Source organism: Nicotiana tabacum, chromosome 9, assembly GCF_000715075.1.
Source record: "Nicotiana tabacum cultivar K326 chromosome 9, ASM71507v2, whole genome shotgun sequence".
NCBI classification, from domain to species: Eukaryota; Viridiplantae; Streptophyta; class Magnoliopsida; order Solanales; family Solanaceae; genus Nicotiana; species Nicotiana tabacum.
The window spans coordinates 80,646,574-80,664,278 of NC_134088.1; the positions used below are offsets into that span (position 1 = coordinate 80,646,574).

General features: G+C 37.2%; 1 protein-coding gene across 1 annotated transcript; it reads right to left on the reverse strand.

Annotated features, from left to right (window-relative positions):
- Positions 1–489: 489 nt before the first annotated feature.
- LOC107827223 (putative clathrin assembly protein At1g25240) lies at positions 490–2,563 on the reverse strand. The gene has a single exon (XM_016654320.2). It carries the CDS (start codon positions 2,416–2,418, stop codon positions 1,222–1,224), a length of 1,197 nt encoding a protein of 398 aa, XP_016509806.1. The 5' UTR covers positions 2,419–2,563; the 3' UTR covers positions 490–1,221.
- Positions 2,564–17,705: the final 15,142 nt, after the last annotated feature.

Here is a 17,705-nt window from a genome sequence, read left to right on the forward strand (position 1 = left end):
CATGTAATTCTTTCTGTACTTATTTCCTCCTTTTTCACTGTACATAATTTTTTGATGACGGAAAATGGAATATCACTGAGAAAAGGATCATAATCACATTTTGCTGCAATGCAACTCTTAAAAACTAATAATAAAAATGCATTTAAAATCTTATATGGTAAAAAAGAAAGATTTCTTTTTAATTGTGTAAGCTCAAGATCATAATTCGAGATCAAAATTTTTAAACCTTGAAAGAGTCATTGGGGTTATGGATGCACACATTTAAGAATAAAAACTGAAGCTAATAGCCTAGCTCTTTCCACGATTAAATAAAGGCATATTTATTTGTTCTTGTATTCTATAATTCATGACCGACCCCAAATGCTTTTGACACTTTTGCTTAAATTAATTAACAGTATCAAACTTCATTAGAAGAGACAGAAAAAATAGAACAAAATAAGAGACAAAGTAGAAATTAGAAAATGAATGAAAACGACTCAAAACAAATCCTTTTTCCTTTTGTTTGCTTAAAAGGAAAAGATGTATTACATTAATAATTATTTCTACGTTGTATTAAATTTTGCTAGGAGAACAACGTACAATGAGATCAGTCATAATAGTATTAAATACAAAAGGGGCAAGGGTGATAATATCACACCCTAGATAATTACATCCATATTTAGCTAGACTCTCTGTAGATTCGTTTTCCAGTAAACGTCTTGTATGGTTGGGTAAATTCGCCTAATTTAGTACCAACTTGTGTTCATCAATGATATGATCTATGATATTTTCTCACTTCAATTTCCAGGCAATGAATTCGAAGCACATTGTCACAGACAAGTCTTCTTTTTCACTTGCACTTCTTGAAAAGAGCATTGTAATCTCCTTTTTGTGGTGCAATTAAAAGTCCTTTTGGGAAGTCAATAGTCCATTCTCCTTTGTCTAACAAATGCCTCCTCTACATTTGTTTCTTTAGAAAGAACCTTATGTGTGTAACTTGTAGCAACTTAATGGGGTCAGCACCAACCTAATTCTGGTGTGTAGCAGTGCTGCTTCTTAACAAGTACTCTCTATTGGACACACTTTCAACAATTCCTTTAACTAAATAAAATCTAATGATACAAATATGTATAATGTAGATAATGTTTCTTTAATTTCTGTTTTTGCTATATCTTAACATTTTTGTCACCAAACCAATGCATTTGAAGAAGCCATATCAAGCCAAAAGATGCAATCACCGCGTCACAAGAAGCTAATTAGGTCTGGTAATTCTTGAGGTTTACCAGGTACATTAATGGTAGAAGTAGGAATTAAAGTAGTAAAAGGATTAATTGGTGTTAGTGTAACTTTTACTATAGCACGAGAAGAGCCATCAGTTTGCTTCAAATCTTCATCAAATGTCTCCCAACGATCAGTAATTACTGTCCTCAATTTGCTCTGCTCTTCAAGATTTTGATTACCAGTTTCATGTACCATAATGGCTTTAGTACTCTCATGTACTAATTGAGGCATTTGTGAGGCTTTTTCAGAAACCCCATTAATGATTTCCTCAAGTTCTTTGATATCTTCATCTGGTATTTGCTCAACTCTTGGACATTCTGCTGCATTTTTCACCCCAATGCTTCTACAAAGCTCAAAATACAGAGACAATTCTTCCCCTTGAATGGTTGCTTTTTGCACAATCCTAAGTGCCATGCTAGCTTCAACTTTCCCTGCTGAATAAATCCTCAACAAAACTCTAGCAATTCCATTGCAGATTCTGCTATAAACGTCGAAAACTTCAATAATAGCACAATCCATTGCTTCAAGAACAAGAGGGACAATAGCCGTATGACATAGTGGCCTAATTTCAAGCAACATGTCAAGCAAAAATTGGAGCTTTTGAAGTAACACAAGATCTTGAATCATGGAATATCTTCCTTGAACAACAACATTTTTATTATTGATGTTGTCCAAATTTTGTAGATTCTTCCTTTCTTGCAAATTCATGAAAAGAAGAGAGGATTTCTGATCAAGGTAGGTGAAATAAGCGCGAACAAACGCATTAATCCCCCACATTTTCGAAGGATTAGAATGACCATCTTTGAAATTTGAAAGATCAAATGGCAATCTTCCAATTCTTTGAATAGCAGGGAGTTTGGAACTATAAACGCCGTGCATAAGCATTAAACCTTTAATTGCAACAACCCAACTTTTAGTTTTCTCCATACGTAAAGAAATTGCCCATATAAGAGATTTAAGATGGCTAGGAGATAAACGTAGCCATTTGTAAACACGATCAACATTTTTCATGTCAATTGAGAATTCGTCGTGGCTTGTGGCTTTGATTACAGCAGCTTCCATTTCAGGATTTCGAAAAGCTGTTCGTCTTGATAGGCTAGCAAGCCATAGGCTGTTACGATCTTTGATCAATCCAGAAGCTTTTCTCCATAGCCTCATTGTTGTTGTTGTTGGGTTTTTTTAGCTATATGTTTTCCCCCTGCTTTTATTTTCTTTCTTCTTTCTTTCTCTTTTTGATATTCTAAGTTTGTGATTACCAGTCAAACCATTGAGATCTTTAAGGAATTGGGAACAAAAGAGAAGAAAACAAATGACCCCAAAAAAAAAGAAAAAAGAAACAAAAAGTTGGCTAATAATGGAACCCAAACACATGGCATGAGTCATAACAAGCCCGCCAAAGATACAAAATAAAGGAACCCCATTTTTGTTAGGTTTGTTAGAATTACTAATTTTGTTTAGTAAACTTCTTCCTTCAATGTTTTTTTTTTTAAAAATTAAAAGACAATTTGTTTATTTGAATTTTGTTTTGTACCAAGTGTCTCCTATATTGGAACAATTGTCTTTGAATATTTTTTGTTTTCTGGAAAACAAATCAACTAATTTTACAAGAAAAAAAAATACTCGTAATTGTTTTTTAACAAAACTAACATGCATTTGTTTTAAGATAAGATAGGTTTGACATGGTCAAAAAGAACTTTCGTCATATAGCAGCGGTCGAAAAGGACTGTTTCGTGTTATGATCTCTCGGCAATATCTGCAACATCATCCTAAAGAAAATCAAAATCCGAATTTCTTAGTTGAAGTCAGGGCATGCAGCGCCACTCTCTTAAAAATCTTGCGTTCAACATCCTTCGGGAGTAGAAAATTTTGTAGGGCAAGTTACACATTTGATCTGTCGGTTTAAAATAATTATATTCGTTAGTCTAATATATAAAAAATATATATTAATTATGTATAATGATAGTTCAATGCGCGAAATATTTCGCGTTTACACAGAGTCTGGGGAAGAGTCGCATCCCAATGGTATAATATATATATAGTAAATTATTTATGTGACAAAACAAGAAACTAATTCAATTATTATATGCAAGAAAAGAGAATCCTTATAAAGAATTGATATGAACACAACGCTAAAATCTTTGAAATGTTAAAATCCATGTTATTACATTAACATTGATTTTAAGTACATTGGCCAATATAATTTTTGCATATATGATGTTATTGCCTAACGTATATACGTACTGTCGTTGTACCATTATATAAGGCAATTAAGGGATCTAAAGTTCATATCAGTCTCATGACGGGCGTCTTTTTCTTCAAAATCAACATATGTATAAAGAAAGATCATTTTTAAGTTTAATATAGTAATATTCTCAAGGAACATGTTGTCACGATCCAAAATCTCACGTTAACGATCGTGATGGGACCTAGGCCCTAGGACTAGGTGAGCCTAACACATGCTGAGTTTTAACAGATTTAAACTATTAATATAAACTAGTAAATGCCACACATAGCTAAAAACGAACAATAGTTACACATTTTCCCAAAACCGGTAGTACGGAGTCATAAGCTCTACTGAAAATATGCTGGAGATCACTAAATACAACACGGTTTGAGAATAAAGTAAACAATAGTAAAGAACGATGGAAGGTGACTACGAGGCCTGTGAGCGGGCATGCATGTATATCTTGAAATCTCCGCAGCAAATTTCAAAAAACTACCTAACGCTCAACTCGCTCTGAGATACCTGGATCTGCACAAAAATATACAGAAGTGTAGTATAAGTATACCACACCCGTACCCAATAAGTATCAAGACTAATCTCGGTGGAGTAGTGACGAGGTTCAAGTCAAGACACTCCCTAGTCAAATAAACTGAATATCAATATAAAGCTAACAACGGAAAAATAAGGTAAAGGAATAAAAACGGAGGGTAATCATGGGATAAACAACAAAATAATCAAGCACCGATAAAATACAAGTGAAAGCAATTAAGGGACAACAACGACAGTTCTAATCTTCAAACCGTTACAATGCAAAATTTACAACAAGATCACCCTGAGTTGCCACACCTCATAATTACAAATTACGAGTCTCCAAATCACAAATCTTATACACATGGCATCCCGTGCCCACATTATCAATCCCAACCGTACGGACAACTCGCGTGCTGCACGGACAACTCACGTGCCAATAACACGCTTCATCCGGCGTGATCACAAGATCAATAATTACAATCCGCTCGGCGTGGTCACAGGCTCAGTATCCCAAATTAAACTGCCCCGTGTAGCTACAGGCTCAAAGTCACAATCCGACAGGTGTGGTCACATGCTCAATATCCTAAACCGTCCGACATAGTCATAGGCTAACAACCCAACCATATTGCAAATAAAGCAGGTATACAAGAATACATGTACTGATTAATGAACATCAAGTTTCATACTCCTGGACTGGTATAAGTGACATGTTACGATGTATGCACGTGCAATTATACTATCACAGCTCAAATCAACAAGTAATATCAGGGACACTCAGTAGCACATTAGAAACAACACAACAAATCCCGTGATATGCATGATACACACAAGAAAATCATACCACCACATGAATATCATCAATAATATTCCCGCATTCCATCACACATCGTTCCCACATAGCCCCATTGTCTCGCCGCGCAACAATAAAGTAAATGCCCGCTTTGTCTCACCACACACGCATAAATAATTATTCCACCGTGTCTTTATGCGCAAGCCCTACATATATATATGTTACACCTCATATTTTCGTACATGGAAGTACACCATAAGTAAATTGATATAAGCTCGGAAATGAGATGTTACATCCCGCATTTTTCGTACATTAAAGTTTCGTCGTAAGTTAAGCAACATAAGTTCGGGAATGATATTATCTTGGGATTATAAGTATTATGTTATTTCAAATAAGTGATAAGTAAATTCGTGAAGGTGAGAGGGTAAGCAAATCAAAGAAAATAAATTTCGTCGAAGTTTGATAATTTGGGATAAAATACAGCCCGAGCTAAAATACTCGGTATTTATGGACTAGTGCCATACAAGGTACCATATGACCATGATAGTAAGGTATATAAGGTATATGAGAAGTGAGTAGTATTTTAAGTAAATAAAAATAATTCTTAATTATGTGGGTAATTGATTAATTATTGAGTAATGGGACATTACCTAGTTAATTAATAATTAGTGGTGGATTAATTGAAGTCTTTGGATAAATACTAAAGCAAAAGCATGGAAGCAAGGGGAGGACTTGATAATGACTTGGATTTGGACAATAAATTAAGAGGACACATGGAATATTCTAAGACACTCCTTGCAAATACATAGAAAGAGCTTATCCCTACACTTATCACACTCCTCTTGAAATAATACCAAACTCCATTTGGTAATGGAGACATATGAAATGCAAAAGCCAAGAATGATGCTCATTCCTCTTGAATTAATACCAACTCCATTTGGTAATTGAGACATACGGTCACTCCTCTTGAAGTAATACCAAACTCCATTTGGTAATGGAGACATATGGAATGCAAAAGCCAAGAATGATGCTCACTCCTCTTGAATTAATACCAAACTCCATTTGGTAATTGAGACATATGGAATGCTAAGCCAAGAATGATACTCACTTATCTTGAATTAATACCAAACTTCACTTGATAAGGTAATTATACAGAAAGGCAAAGCCAAGGACGAAGGTGAGGGGATTTGGAAATTCATACGTATTTTTCTTACTCCAGGTATGTTAAGGCCATCCTTTATTTCTTTTTGACATGATCCAAATAATACAAATAAAACGAGCAAAATACGCAACTTTTATAAATGACTATATTCATAAAAATACTAGGGGTGTCTATATTCTTGATTCCCCATGTGAATTATTATTATATCTCCTGTTTATGGGTCTCGAAAAAATACGTATTTGATAAAGTTTATCCGAAAGGCATATTGATTTTTATGGCATTCCGAGAAAATCTTATTAACGTATTTCTTATGCATTTTATGCATTTATACATGTACATTGACCCATGACCAGATGGCGTTATATACGCATATATGTATATTATATTTATATGGGATATCAGAAAAAGATTACGGCGTTATATATGCACCACCACCCGATCAGCTGGTATACGTTGATGATTTGCCCACAATGGCCGAAATGATATGATGGGATGCCCTCAGAGGCTTGATGATATTAAGAACGCAGATACCTATACATGGTATGACATTTATACGCATATGCATGACATTATAAAAATGAAATGATTCACAGAGCTATGCAAACGTACATGCCGAGTCTTTTACTCTATGTTTCTCTCATGTCTATTATTTACTAATTTTCATTCCTTACATACTCGGTACATTATTTGTACTGACGTCCCTTTTACCTAGGGACGCTGCGTTTCATGCCCGCAGGTCCCGATTGACAGGTCGAGAGCCCTCCAAGAAGGCTATCAGCTCAGCGAAAGATGTTGGTGCACTCCATTTGCTTCGGAGTTACTTGTTTGGTTAGAATAATTTAGACGTGTATTGTTTGGTATGGCGGGACTCTGTCCCGAACTTTATGAAAATTATGTATCCTTAGAGGCTTGTAGACAGATGTCATGTACGTAAACGATTGTATTGCCTTGTCGGCCTATGTTCAGTGTACGAGTGATTATTTTGGTCTTATAGGCCCGTATGTCTTATGTATATGTTGGTATTACATGTGGTATTCTACTTATATCACGGAAGCCTTCCGGCTCAGTTATCTATGATAGTATGACATGAAAAGGTACGTTATGTTGGTACTCGATTGAGTAAGTATCGGGTGCCCGTCGCGGCCCATTGATTTGGGTCGTGACAAAAGTGGTATCAGAGCAGTTCTGTCCTAGGGAGTCTACAAGCCGTGTCTAGTAAAGTCTTATTTATGGGTGTGTCGTGCACCACACTCATAAGCAGGAGGCTACACGGCATTTAGGACTGTCATTCTTTCTTCTTACTCTAGATCATGTGGTAGAGCTCACTTTTAAGAACTCAATTTCCAAAACTCTATCTTATCCATAATACAGCAATGCCTACATCCAGAAAGACGATTGGTAATTGATATAGCTATGTAAGAGTTGAGTTAGAGGTACTGGATTTGTCATGATGCTTATGATAAGTAAACATAAGGTCTTCAGTAGATCATGTGTGTACTAAGATGTGTAAGCCTCTTGATAAGGAGTCTTGAGGCAAGAGTACCTATCCACCCTTATGATGAAAGACAATGAGAGATTCAGAAGATAAATACAAGTTTTCAACAAGCAAAAGAAGCAAGATGAAGAAGGGTACGAGGCGCCCAGTTAATGAAGGTTAACAGTATTTACAATTCAGGCAGAGGAATATAAGCTTTTTGAGTTACATTCAACAGTAACAGAGGTATATACAATTGGCAACATTGATCTTAGTTATGCCCTATGGGAGCTAACAGATATGGTTCAAGAGAAGGATGAGATATCAGGATCCGGCTGGGGTTAGAGTGACCCAAAATAGTGGATGAATTGTTTGCGTTAGTTTACCTTTCTGAAGGATATTACAAATGTGCTAATAGAATGGTTATTCAGGAAGACACTTCCTTAAAGCAAGCAATGTGAGCAAAGTTAAGCTTAAGGTACTATGTGTGCCAGTTACACTTAAGTGCCACCCGCATAAGTAAGGAATTTCCTTATCCTTGTTACAGAAGGATTACTACAAGGCGAGTAAGGGTCATCGATAGTGTGAGAAGACGCCAATGATGAAAGAGGTAAAGCATCTATAGGTAGATCATCATAGCGCTAAATATTAATACTTCCCTAAAGGGGAGAATATGGAGTGATGTGGCATTAAGTCGGAATTAAGTGATTCTAGTAATTATGGAATGGGAAAAGAAGAATGCGATAAAATGAAAAAGGGATGAGATTGCACTTATTCAAAGCCTACAAATATGCTACGATACCAGAGCATTATCCAAACACGATGTCAAGGAAAGGAAGTAAGGGTTCCTGCCCGAGATGTCATTGATTAATAAGGAGCAAGTGCGAGAGGTAAGTTAAGACAAAGAAAATAACCCAAGAAAGATTATGCGGAATATTGATATGAGAATGGGCCAACGAGTAGTTAGTAGTTGATTCAGGAAGTGCGTAGTTATGGCTAGATAAGAGGATACATACAAATTAATAGATCGTACAAGATAAACAAAGTGAACCCCAACATGAGGAATTCAGTCTCCCAAATATGACATCGTGACCCTTGAGAAATATTTAGATAGGAGTTGGGGTAGTTAAAGATATCGTATGAATGTTATGGAAATAAAAGAGAGTGTCATTGGGAAGACAGTCAAAATATCAGTTCAGAAGCAACACTACAAGCACAAAGGCGTGGAGGTAAGAACTATGGATAATTATAGGTGAGTACGAACATCAAGAATTCCATCGGGTATGCGATGTAATAAGCTCGTAGCTTTACAAGAGTCAGAAGGTCTTCCCTAAGTACTACAATGAAAGACTAGCTGAGAAAATAAGGAAGAAGGCTTTAACCAAAGCACAGTGACCTAAAGAGGAAATGGTTTTGTAATAATAGTCCCATTACAAAATTGTATGCACTACAAAAGAAAGTGACACCTACCATGGCTAAGGAGCGGAGAGTAAAACCAAAACTAATATTTGAGACCATATGAGTCGTGAGAACTCAGATAAGCTAAGTATGCACGCAAAAAGGTGGCAAAAGACCAGGAAAAGCAATTGCTTACGTTTGAAGAAAGCTGAAATGAATGATCAGTCGTAGAAGACTCCGGTATGAGTTAAAATAAGGAATTGGGTCCATGTCATAAACAAAGGATTGAATCATTATAAGATTGTATCATGGTTTTCCATAGCATCCATGAAAGGCTAAAGTAATAACTAAATTCCATGAGCCACATATCAGAAGATAGCTTAAGCCTACATAAAGGTTGATCAGAAGGAAGAGGAAACTAAAGAGTTACATCAACCAAGTGAATCATGAGTATGATTATTGGCCCCAGACAATTATAGAAATCGTATTAAGAACATTGCAGAATCACACATAATATTAGAGGTACAAGAGAGTACAACAACCATATTCTATAATGACCCCACGATAAAGCCAGTTAGAAGGGTACCAACCTCATAAGAAGTCAGTATGAAGCTCTCACCGGATTATGTAAAGAGGTGCGAGTATTATAATAGAGCTTCAAGTTGTGGATGTGAATCATACATATGGGGAAGGGAGGTCATAAAAGAGATAGAAGATATGATGTAAGATTTTTAAGGCAAGTAAGGTAAAGGTAAACAACAAATGCAGAAGGTTGTGAATTGTCCATACTTCGGACAAAAGACGAGAAGTACTGGGATTCAGTATCCAAGAATGATAGCGGCATCGTCAATGGCATATCTTCCAACCTATGGTTTCTAAAAATAATAATAAAAAAAAGAGTTAGAGACGATATGATGTCTCGCTCGATGTTCCATAATGACATAAGAAAATCTATGATGCAAGCAAGTTGAAAGGTCGCGAGTAAAATAAATAGACATGTGTACGTCGCAAGCTATTGTATGGTAAGATGACAAAGTTCTAGAAATCAGGAATAAGGATAAGAAAGGGTGAGTGAGAAGGTGACGGGGATAAGTCCTAAGGATTAAGCCCATGAAAACAATAAGAGCTGATGGCTTAAATAAACTCAAAGGAGTCTAAGACTAGTAGCATTTAGAAGAAATGGAATGCTGTCCTGGTAATGAAATAAAGGTGTGATTGTGATAGATAAAGGATGACGTTTGGCCTTCGATTGAGTAATGAATCAAAGAGTATTTCATGAATGGTATGGGATTAAAATACCCATGTAAGATAAATCATATTGGGATGCTATAGAATACGATTATGGAAGCATGGTATCGCCCCTTGGTGGATCGGTCTAATCATTTCAGAGGTTCCACGATGAGACGTCAGCCCTAGTGATTACGTAAGAAGTTTCAAGTTATCAGTGGTAGATTATAGATCAATATTGAGATGAATCAATAATGGATGGATAAAAGTTACAAAATATGAGATGAGATTAGGCCATCAGTCTTAAGGATAAGCAACGAGAGTAACCTGGAGGTGGTTGCAAACCTCAGTAACGATAAATCATAGTAAGAGTTATGCTATAATATGACCTACGTAAATGCAGTAAAGTCATACGAATGGATAACCAGATCTATGAAATAAGATATAGCAATATTCGCAGGTTCTACAAAGTACCGAGCGAAGATCTTCAGTATACCTATAGATGCCCAGAGAGACATCTTATTAAGCTCTGTATATGTTTACAAAGTAAGGCCTAGAGATTGGCTAAAAGATGGAAGAAAAAGGAAAGAAGAGTCACATAGGCAAACTAACAAGGTCAGTATCATAGAGGCTGCATGATAAAAGATAGCAATAGTTACGAGATTGGAAGGATTTCGATCACAAGTCATGTTGTGGGAAAGAGACCTAAAGGGGGAATGACCTGGCCTTTGGATTTATTCACAGAACAATTGCCTAAGATGACAAGGAGAGTACTAAAGTATTCATAAGAGCCATAAGTTATGAAAATGATAAGTGCATCAGTCAACATTCGAGGACGAATGTTCCAAAGGGGGGAATAACATTACACCCCATATTTTTATACGTGGAAGTACGCCATAAGTAAATTGATATAAGCTCGGAAATGAGATGTTACATCCCGCATTTTTCGTACGTTAAAGTTTCGTCGTAAGTTAAGAAACATAAGTTCGGGAATGAGATTATCTTGGGATTATAAGTATTATGTTATTTCAAACAAGTGGTACGTAAATTCGTGAAGGTGAGAGGGTAAGGAAATCAAAGAAAGTAAATTTCGTCGAAGTTTGGCAATTTGGGATAAAATACGGCCCGAGCTAAAATACTCGGTATTTATAGACTAGTGCCATACAAGGTACCACATGACTATGATAGTAAGGTGTATTAGGTATGTGAGAAGTGAATAGTATTTTAAGTAAGTGGAAATAATTCTTAATTATATGGGTAATTGGTTAATTATTGGGTAATGGGACATTACCTAGTTAATTAATAATTAGTGATAGATTAATTGAAGTCTTTGGATAAATACTAAAGCAAAAACGTGGAAGCAAGTGGACGACTTGATTTTTGGCATGATCCAAATAATACAAATGAAACGAGCAAAATATGCAACTTTTATAAATGACTATATTCATAAAAATACTAGGGGTGTCTATATTCTTGATTTCCCATGTGAATTATTATTATATCTCCTGTTTATGTGTCTCGAAAAAATACGTATTTGATAAAGTTTATCCGAAAGGCATATTGATTTTTATGGCATTCCGAGAAAATTTTATTAACGTATTTCTTATGCATTTCATGCAATTATACATGTACATTGACCCATGACCAGATGGCGTTATATACGCGTATATATGTATATTATATTTATATGGGATATCAGAAAAAGGTTACGGCATTATATACGCATCACCACCTGATCAGCTGGTATACGTTGATGATTTGCCTACAGTGGCCGAAATGATATGATGGGATGCCCTCAGAGGTTTGATGATGTTATGAACGCATATACCTATGCATGGTATGACATTTATACTCATATACATGACATTATAAAAATGAAATGATTCACAGAGCTATGCAAACGTACATGTCGAATCTTTTACTCCATGTTTCTCTCATGTCTATTATTTACTGATTTTCATTCCTTACATACTCGGTACATTATTTGTACTGACGTGCCTTTTTGCCTGGGGACACTGCGTTTCATGCCCGCAGGTCCCGATAGACAGGTCGAGAGCCCTCCAAGTAGGCTATCAGCTTAGCGGAAGATGTTGGTGCGCTCCATTTGCTTCGGAGTTGCTTGTTTGGTTAGTATGATTTAGAGGTGTATTGTTTGGTATGGCGGGACTCTGTCCCGACCTTTATGAAAATTATGTATCCTTAGAGGTTTGTAGATAGATGTCATGTACGTAAATGATTGTATAGGCTTGTCGGCCTATGTTCAATGTACGAGTGGTTATTTTGGTCTTATAGGCCCGTATGTCTTATGTATTAGTTGGTATTACTTGTGGTATTCTACTTATATCACGGAAGCCTTCCGGTTCAGTTATCTATGATAGTATTACATGAAAAGGTACGTTATGTTGGTACTCGGTTGAGTAAGGTACCGGGTACCCGTTGCGGCCCATCGATTTGGGTCGTGACAATATAGCCCGTCTTGTCTCGCCGCATGTGCAATATAACAATAATAATAGCACGGTAGAACCTCGTGCAAACACCCCGACAATCCACTCCACAAGTCCACATATGCCAAATCACAACACAACAATCAACTCGCACCACACGTGCCCAATGCCACCACATGCTAGAACAACAATGCCAATATCATAATAAAACATAGCCCAAGGCTCAACAACAAAGTATACAAGAATTTCAACAACAACAAAATGAAATGGAAAATAACTCAACAATAAAAGACATTCCATGTAACAACAACTTCAATCAAGAGCATAAATCGGTCAATACCACATATAAGCCCGTGTACACACTCGTCACCTCGTGTACACGGCTTTCACATAGTTCATGTAATAAAATTAAACCAAATCCTATGGGGAAGCTCCCCCACATAAGGTTAGGCAAGATACTTACTTCAAAATCCCTCAATCAATACTCTAGACATACCTTTCCTCTAAAATTTATCTCCGCTCGGCTCAAATCTGAACAAAATCGACTTAATAATATCAACTAATGCAAGAGAAACCAATTTCAATAAATAAATTTATGAACCTTACACAATTCCCCAAAAGTCAACAAAATTCAACCCCGTGCCCGCCCAGTTAAAACCCGAATCGACAGGTAGATCTTGACTATCCATAGCCCCACGATTCCAAATATGTGTTTGATTGTCAAACCGAGTCCAATTCGACTCTGAAATATCAAATTTTTATTTTTTAAAACATAGACAAAATCCCCCAAAATTTCTCTTCAAATCTCATGATTTATATGTTAAATCTCATAAACAATCATGTTATGTAATAATAAATGAATTAAAAATAATTACACAATAGTTGTATGCAAAAATCCCTCCTCAAAATCGCCTTCTACTGAATCTAGGATTTTAAAATGTAATAAAATAAGACTAAGTCCTGAAATACACAACATATAAACAACTGCAGGTGTCGCATTTGCGTTTTGGGATTCGCAAATGCGAACCCTCGCAAAAGCGGAAAAGCCTTCGCAATAGTGAAGCTTCGACAACCCTGAACAAATCCCAAAAGCGATAAAAACTATCGCAAATGCAAACTCTAGCCTTTCATAAAAATGAACAGTCAGTCACAAAAGCGACCTTCCCCCAACCCAGGCCTCTTTGCATTTGCGATTGCAAAAGGGATGGTTGCATTTGCGACCTCCTTATCGCAAGTGCGATGAAACCAACACACTCAAACTCAACAAAAATAATTCGAAACCCATCCGAAACTCACCTGAGTCCCCAGGGCCCCATACCAAACATCCACACAAGTCTAAAAATATCATACTAACTCGCTCATGAGATCAAAATATCATGATAATATCCGGAACCACGAATCGGATACCAAAACGCATGAAAACCACAATGAACTTCAAGGATTGCTAGAAACACAATCACGCGTCCGATTCCTATCAAACCAACTCATAATGACACCAAATTTTGTAGACAAGTCACAAATGACAAAAATGACCCATTCCAAGCCCCGAAACCAAAATACGAACCCGATAGCCACAAAGTCAAACCATGGTCAAACTTAAAAAAATTCTAAACCTATAAATTGTCAACTTTTGCCAATAAGTGCCAAATCAACCTAAGAACCTCCGACTCCAACTCTGGGCATACACCGTAGTCCAAAATCACCATCCGGACCTAACAAAACCATCAAAACTCCGATGCATGATCAAATACGCAAAAGTCAAACATGGTCAACTCTTCCAACTCAAAGCTTCTAAAATGAGAATCATTCTTCCAATAAGTACAACTCGAATATGACTGAATATGGAAAGAGAAACACATGAGAGAACTATCAAACAAGTCCAACAGGTACAACTCCCCAATGATACCATACTATGAATCCATTCCACAAGGGAGAAACAAAACATACAAACTAATCACTATGGATCTCTTCCTAACATAACAGCACCGCTGCACATAGCCTGGTTCAGACATACCGATCCATCTAAAGACACGCGAATCTCATCCTTAACTCTGAATCATATGTAGAATAGATACCATACCAACCGAAAACCTTTCACTAACTCAATCCCGTAGATCAAAATTACAACACGCAACGAACTCCCCATGCTAGTAGAGTACCTTAACCATAAGTCGTGGCCAAAATCACCCAAATATTAGATCAAAATCTACCGTATTAAGTAACAGAAAGTCCACCCTCATAAAAAAATATCACATGTAAGGCTTTAAGTACCATAGGCTTGCCCCTCATGTAGATAACCACTAATGTAAGCTTACTCGGTTCAATATCAAGTAGGACTTCTTTCGTGTTGTAATGAAGGCTTTTGGATTGGGGTAGGATACCATATGGGTAAATGGTTATACCCTTCCTTAAGCACTCCACTGGCTCATATTTGCCAACTCTTAGAGGCATTTTCTTTTTCTTGGAGGCTAGAGAGACTTGACATTACTCTTTCTTGTTCATTTTATTATTTTTCTCCCTTGATGCTCATAATAGAGATGCTTTTTTTTTTATTTCATCAACCCTTCTTTTTATTCTCTTTTTGGCATTTTGTTTTTGTTCTTTTTCTTTTCTTGCCTTCTCTTTTCATTAGAGATCATTTATTTCCTCTTTTTGATGCCTTGATACCTCTTTCAAATTCCTCAACTCCCCCCTCCCCCAAACTTATGCCTTAAGCCACTTATTTCATAAGAGTTTAAAAAAAGGAGCGGGTGCCGAGATATGTTTACGACAAAGTGGGTAAAGGCTTATAACATGGTTACCAAACGAAAAAAGGCTAAAGGCTCAAAGGTGGTTGACTAGGGATAACAACATTGGTTGGCAATATAAAGCTCAAACGGACCAAGTAAAGCCTACAATTATCTCCAAAATCAAGCAAACTTAGGATTTTGCCTTGAAGCACATTCGGGGCAAGTTCTAGACCATTTTCACAGATACTTGGACTAGCAACAAAAATTCACCTCACCCCTCATGCAACTAGACCGTAAAAGAGGATATAGTCGAGAGCCTACAACAACCATAATCAAGTTAAAGATAACTATGGTCCAATAAACCACTCAATGATTATCAAAGTCAACTGAAGAGTCTCAAAGTCACTAACTAGAGCTATTCTTTTTCAAAACCCTTGTTTCAAACCATAAGCGCGTAGTTAAGTGTGTTGGTGCCAAATGAATCATGAATAACGTTTTTTTAGAATGACTTGATTAGGGATTTTATTAATTACTATTACTATTATTATTACCTAAACACAAAAAAATAGACTCATTCCCTTAAGAAGGTTGTCACACTATCCATCCTCGGGAAGAGTCACCCGGTTCACACAAAACTACCTTTGGAAAGAACCGTGGTATTAAAAAAACTAAATGCTTATTATTTATACTACTACGAAAAACATGAAATCTACTAACATAAAAAGAAGCTACTAACAAAATAAAAATCAAAGTAAACAATTAAAGAAGCTAATGAAAGCAATAACTAACTAAAGATAGATAAACTTAAAATAATAAATAAAACAAAATTATCCAATTATTACAGTCCAAATGTATCCAAATGTGCCAATCATCAAATAAACTACACCCCCTGAATAAAAGTAAGCATTTTACCCAATGCTTGACAAAATAAGAGTGAAAAGAGAGAGGGCAAAGAAACTCCCTAAGCATCCTTGGACATCTCAGTGTACCCAGCAGCATCAACTCCCATTGGCTCAGCCAACTGTATCTCATCATCATATCTGGGACTGTCGCGAGTAGCAAACATCGTACGCACTGCATCATCAGTGTCGGCAGCAAGGCATGGCTCATCAGACTAGCTAGCTGATGCAACCGATGTAGATGGATCTGGGGCGGACTGGTTTGGGTCAAGCAGCATGTCAAATTCTAAATCCTCAGTTGTCGCAAGTTGGGTCACCTCCTCCTAAACTTATCAATTGGCTTCTTGTTAGCCTGGGACTTTCTCAACTTCTTCACTTCTTTGGTCAAGTCCTCAATAACTAACCCATGCTGTACCAGAGTGTCCATGATTAACTTCTGGCTTACTAAACTCTTCCGCAGCTTCCCATCAAGGTCAGTAGAAACCTGAGGTGCATGTGTGGATGACTGCACTGCAATAGTTTTAGATATCTCGGACAACTTTGAAGTTGCTACCTGCATTTTGTTGTTGAGACTTGCCAAATTCTGGGAGACTCGCAGAGCAGATATTGGGGATGTAGGCATGGACACCGACCTCGGAACTGGCATAGGGGATGCTTTGGGGCTGTGGTAGGAGTGTTGGATGGAGTTAAGGATGTAGCTGATGATCGTGGCGGAGGCATAACAGCTGCAATAGAAGAGGTCTTAGCTGATGTAGATGGAATATCAGCCGTGTCAGAAAGTACCACTACCGGCTCATCAGAGTAGCCTGTAGTGGTAGAAGGCTGAGCTCTCTTCTTCGGGTTGGTCGGATCCTGCAGCGAGTACCACTCAAATGGCTTCTTCAGCTTCAACTTCATATTAAATGTTTTTGGCTCTATATTTGCATCAGTAAGGTACTCTATGATAGTGCTGGGATAGGGGTAAGCTATGTTAGAATACTGCACTACCAATGAGATGTTGGCCGACATCGTGACACCCACATTGATTGGGTATACAGCCATGATAGAAACCACTAGAACTGCATGGGGGAATAGGCAAGATGTTCTCATTCTGGCTCGGGTCAAGCCTGCTACACACAAATGTCTGCCAACCTTTTGCCTCAAAGCTCAGTGTGTTCTGCTGAATGGGAACCCTAGTAGTGATCCATGGTGGAGGTGGTACCAGTGGTGCTAAGATATTAGAAATCAATGGCCGGGCTTCTTCTTTCAAATCCAACTTCTTGAAGTACTCTTTTGGCTCTAAGTCCTCAAAACCCAAGTATGCGTTCAGCGTGTGCTGATCAAATCTCACCTTGAGGTTGCATACGTTGGTCACCTTTGTCCCCTTGTGGATGTGTGAAATGTTGGCATTGAACTCACAGACAAGGTTCTCTGTGGCATCTAAAACTCTCTCAGTGAACAACATCCAACCCTTCCTCGGTCTGAACTGCCTCAACACTGTAGGGTTGTATCTATCTAGGTCCTTCAACAGAAATTGCCCCTCATGCATCAATGATCTCGTCGGCCACCACATCCGAAAATCAGTGAA

What these genes read in the sequence shown, in the direction of transcription:
- LOC107827223 (XM_016654320.2), bottom strand. Translation starts at nt 2,418, where the DNA reads ATGAGGCTATGGAGAAAAGCTTCTGGATTGATCAAAGATCGTAACAGC.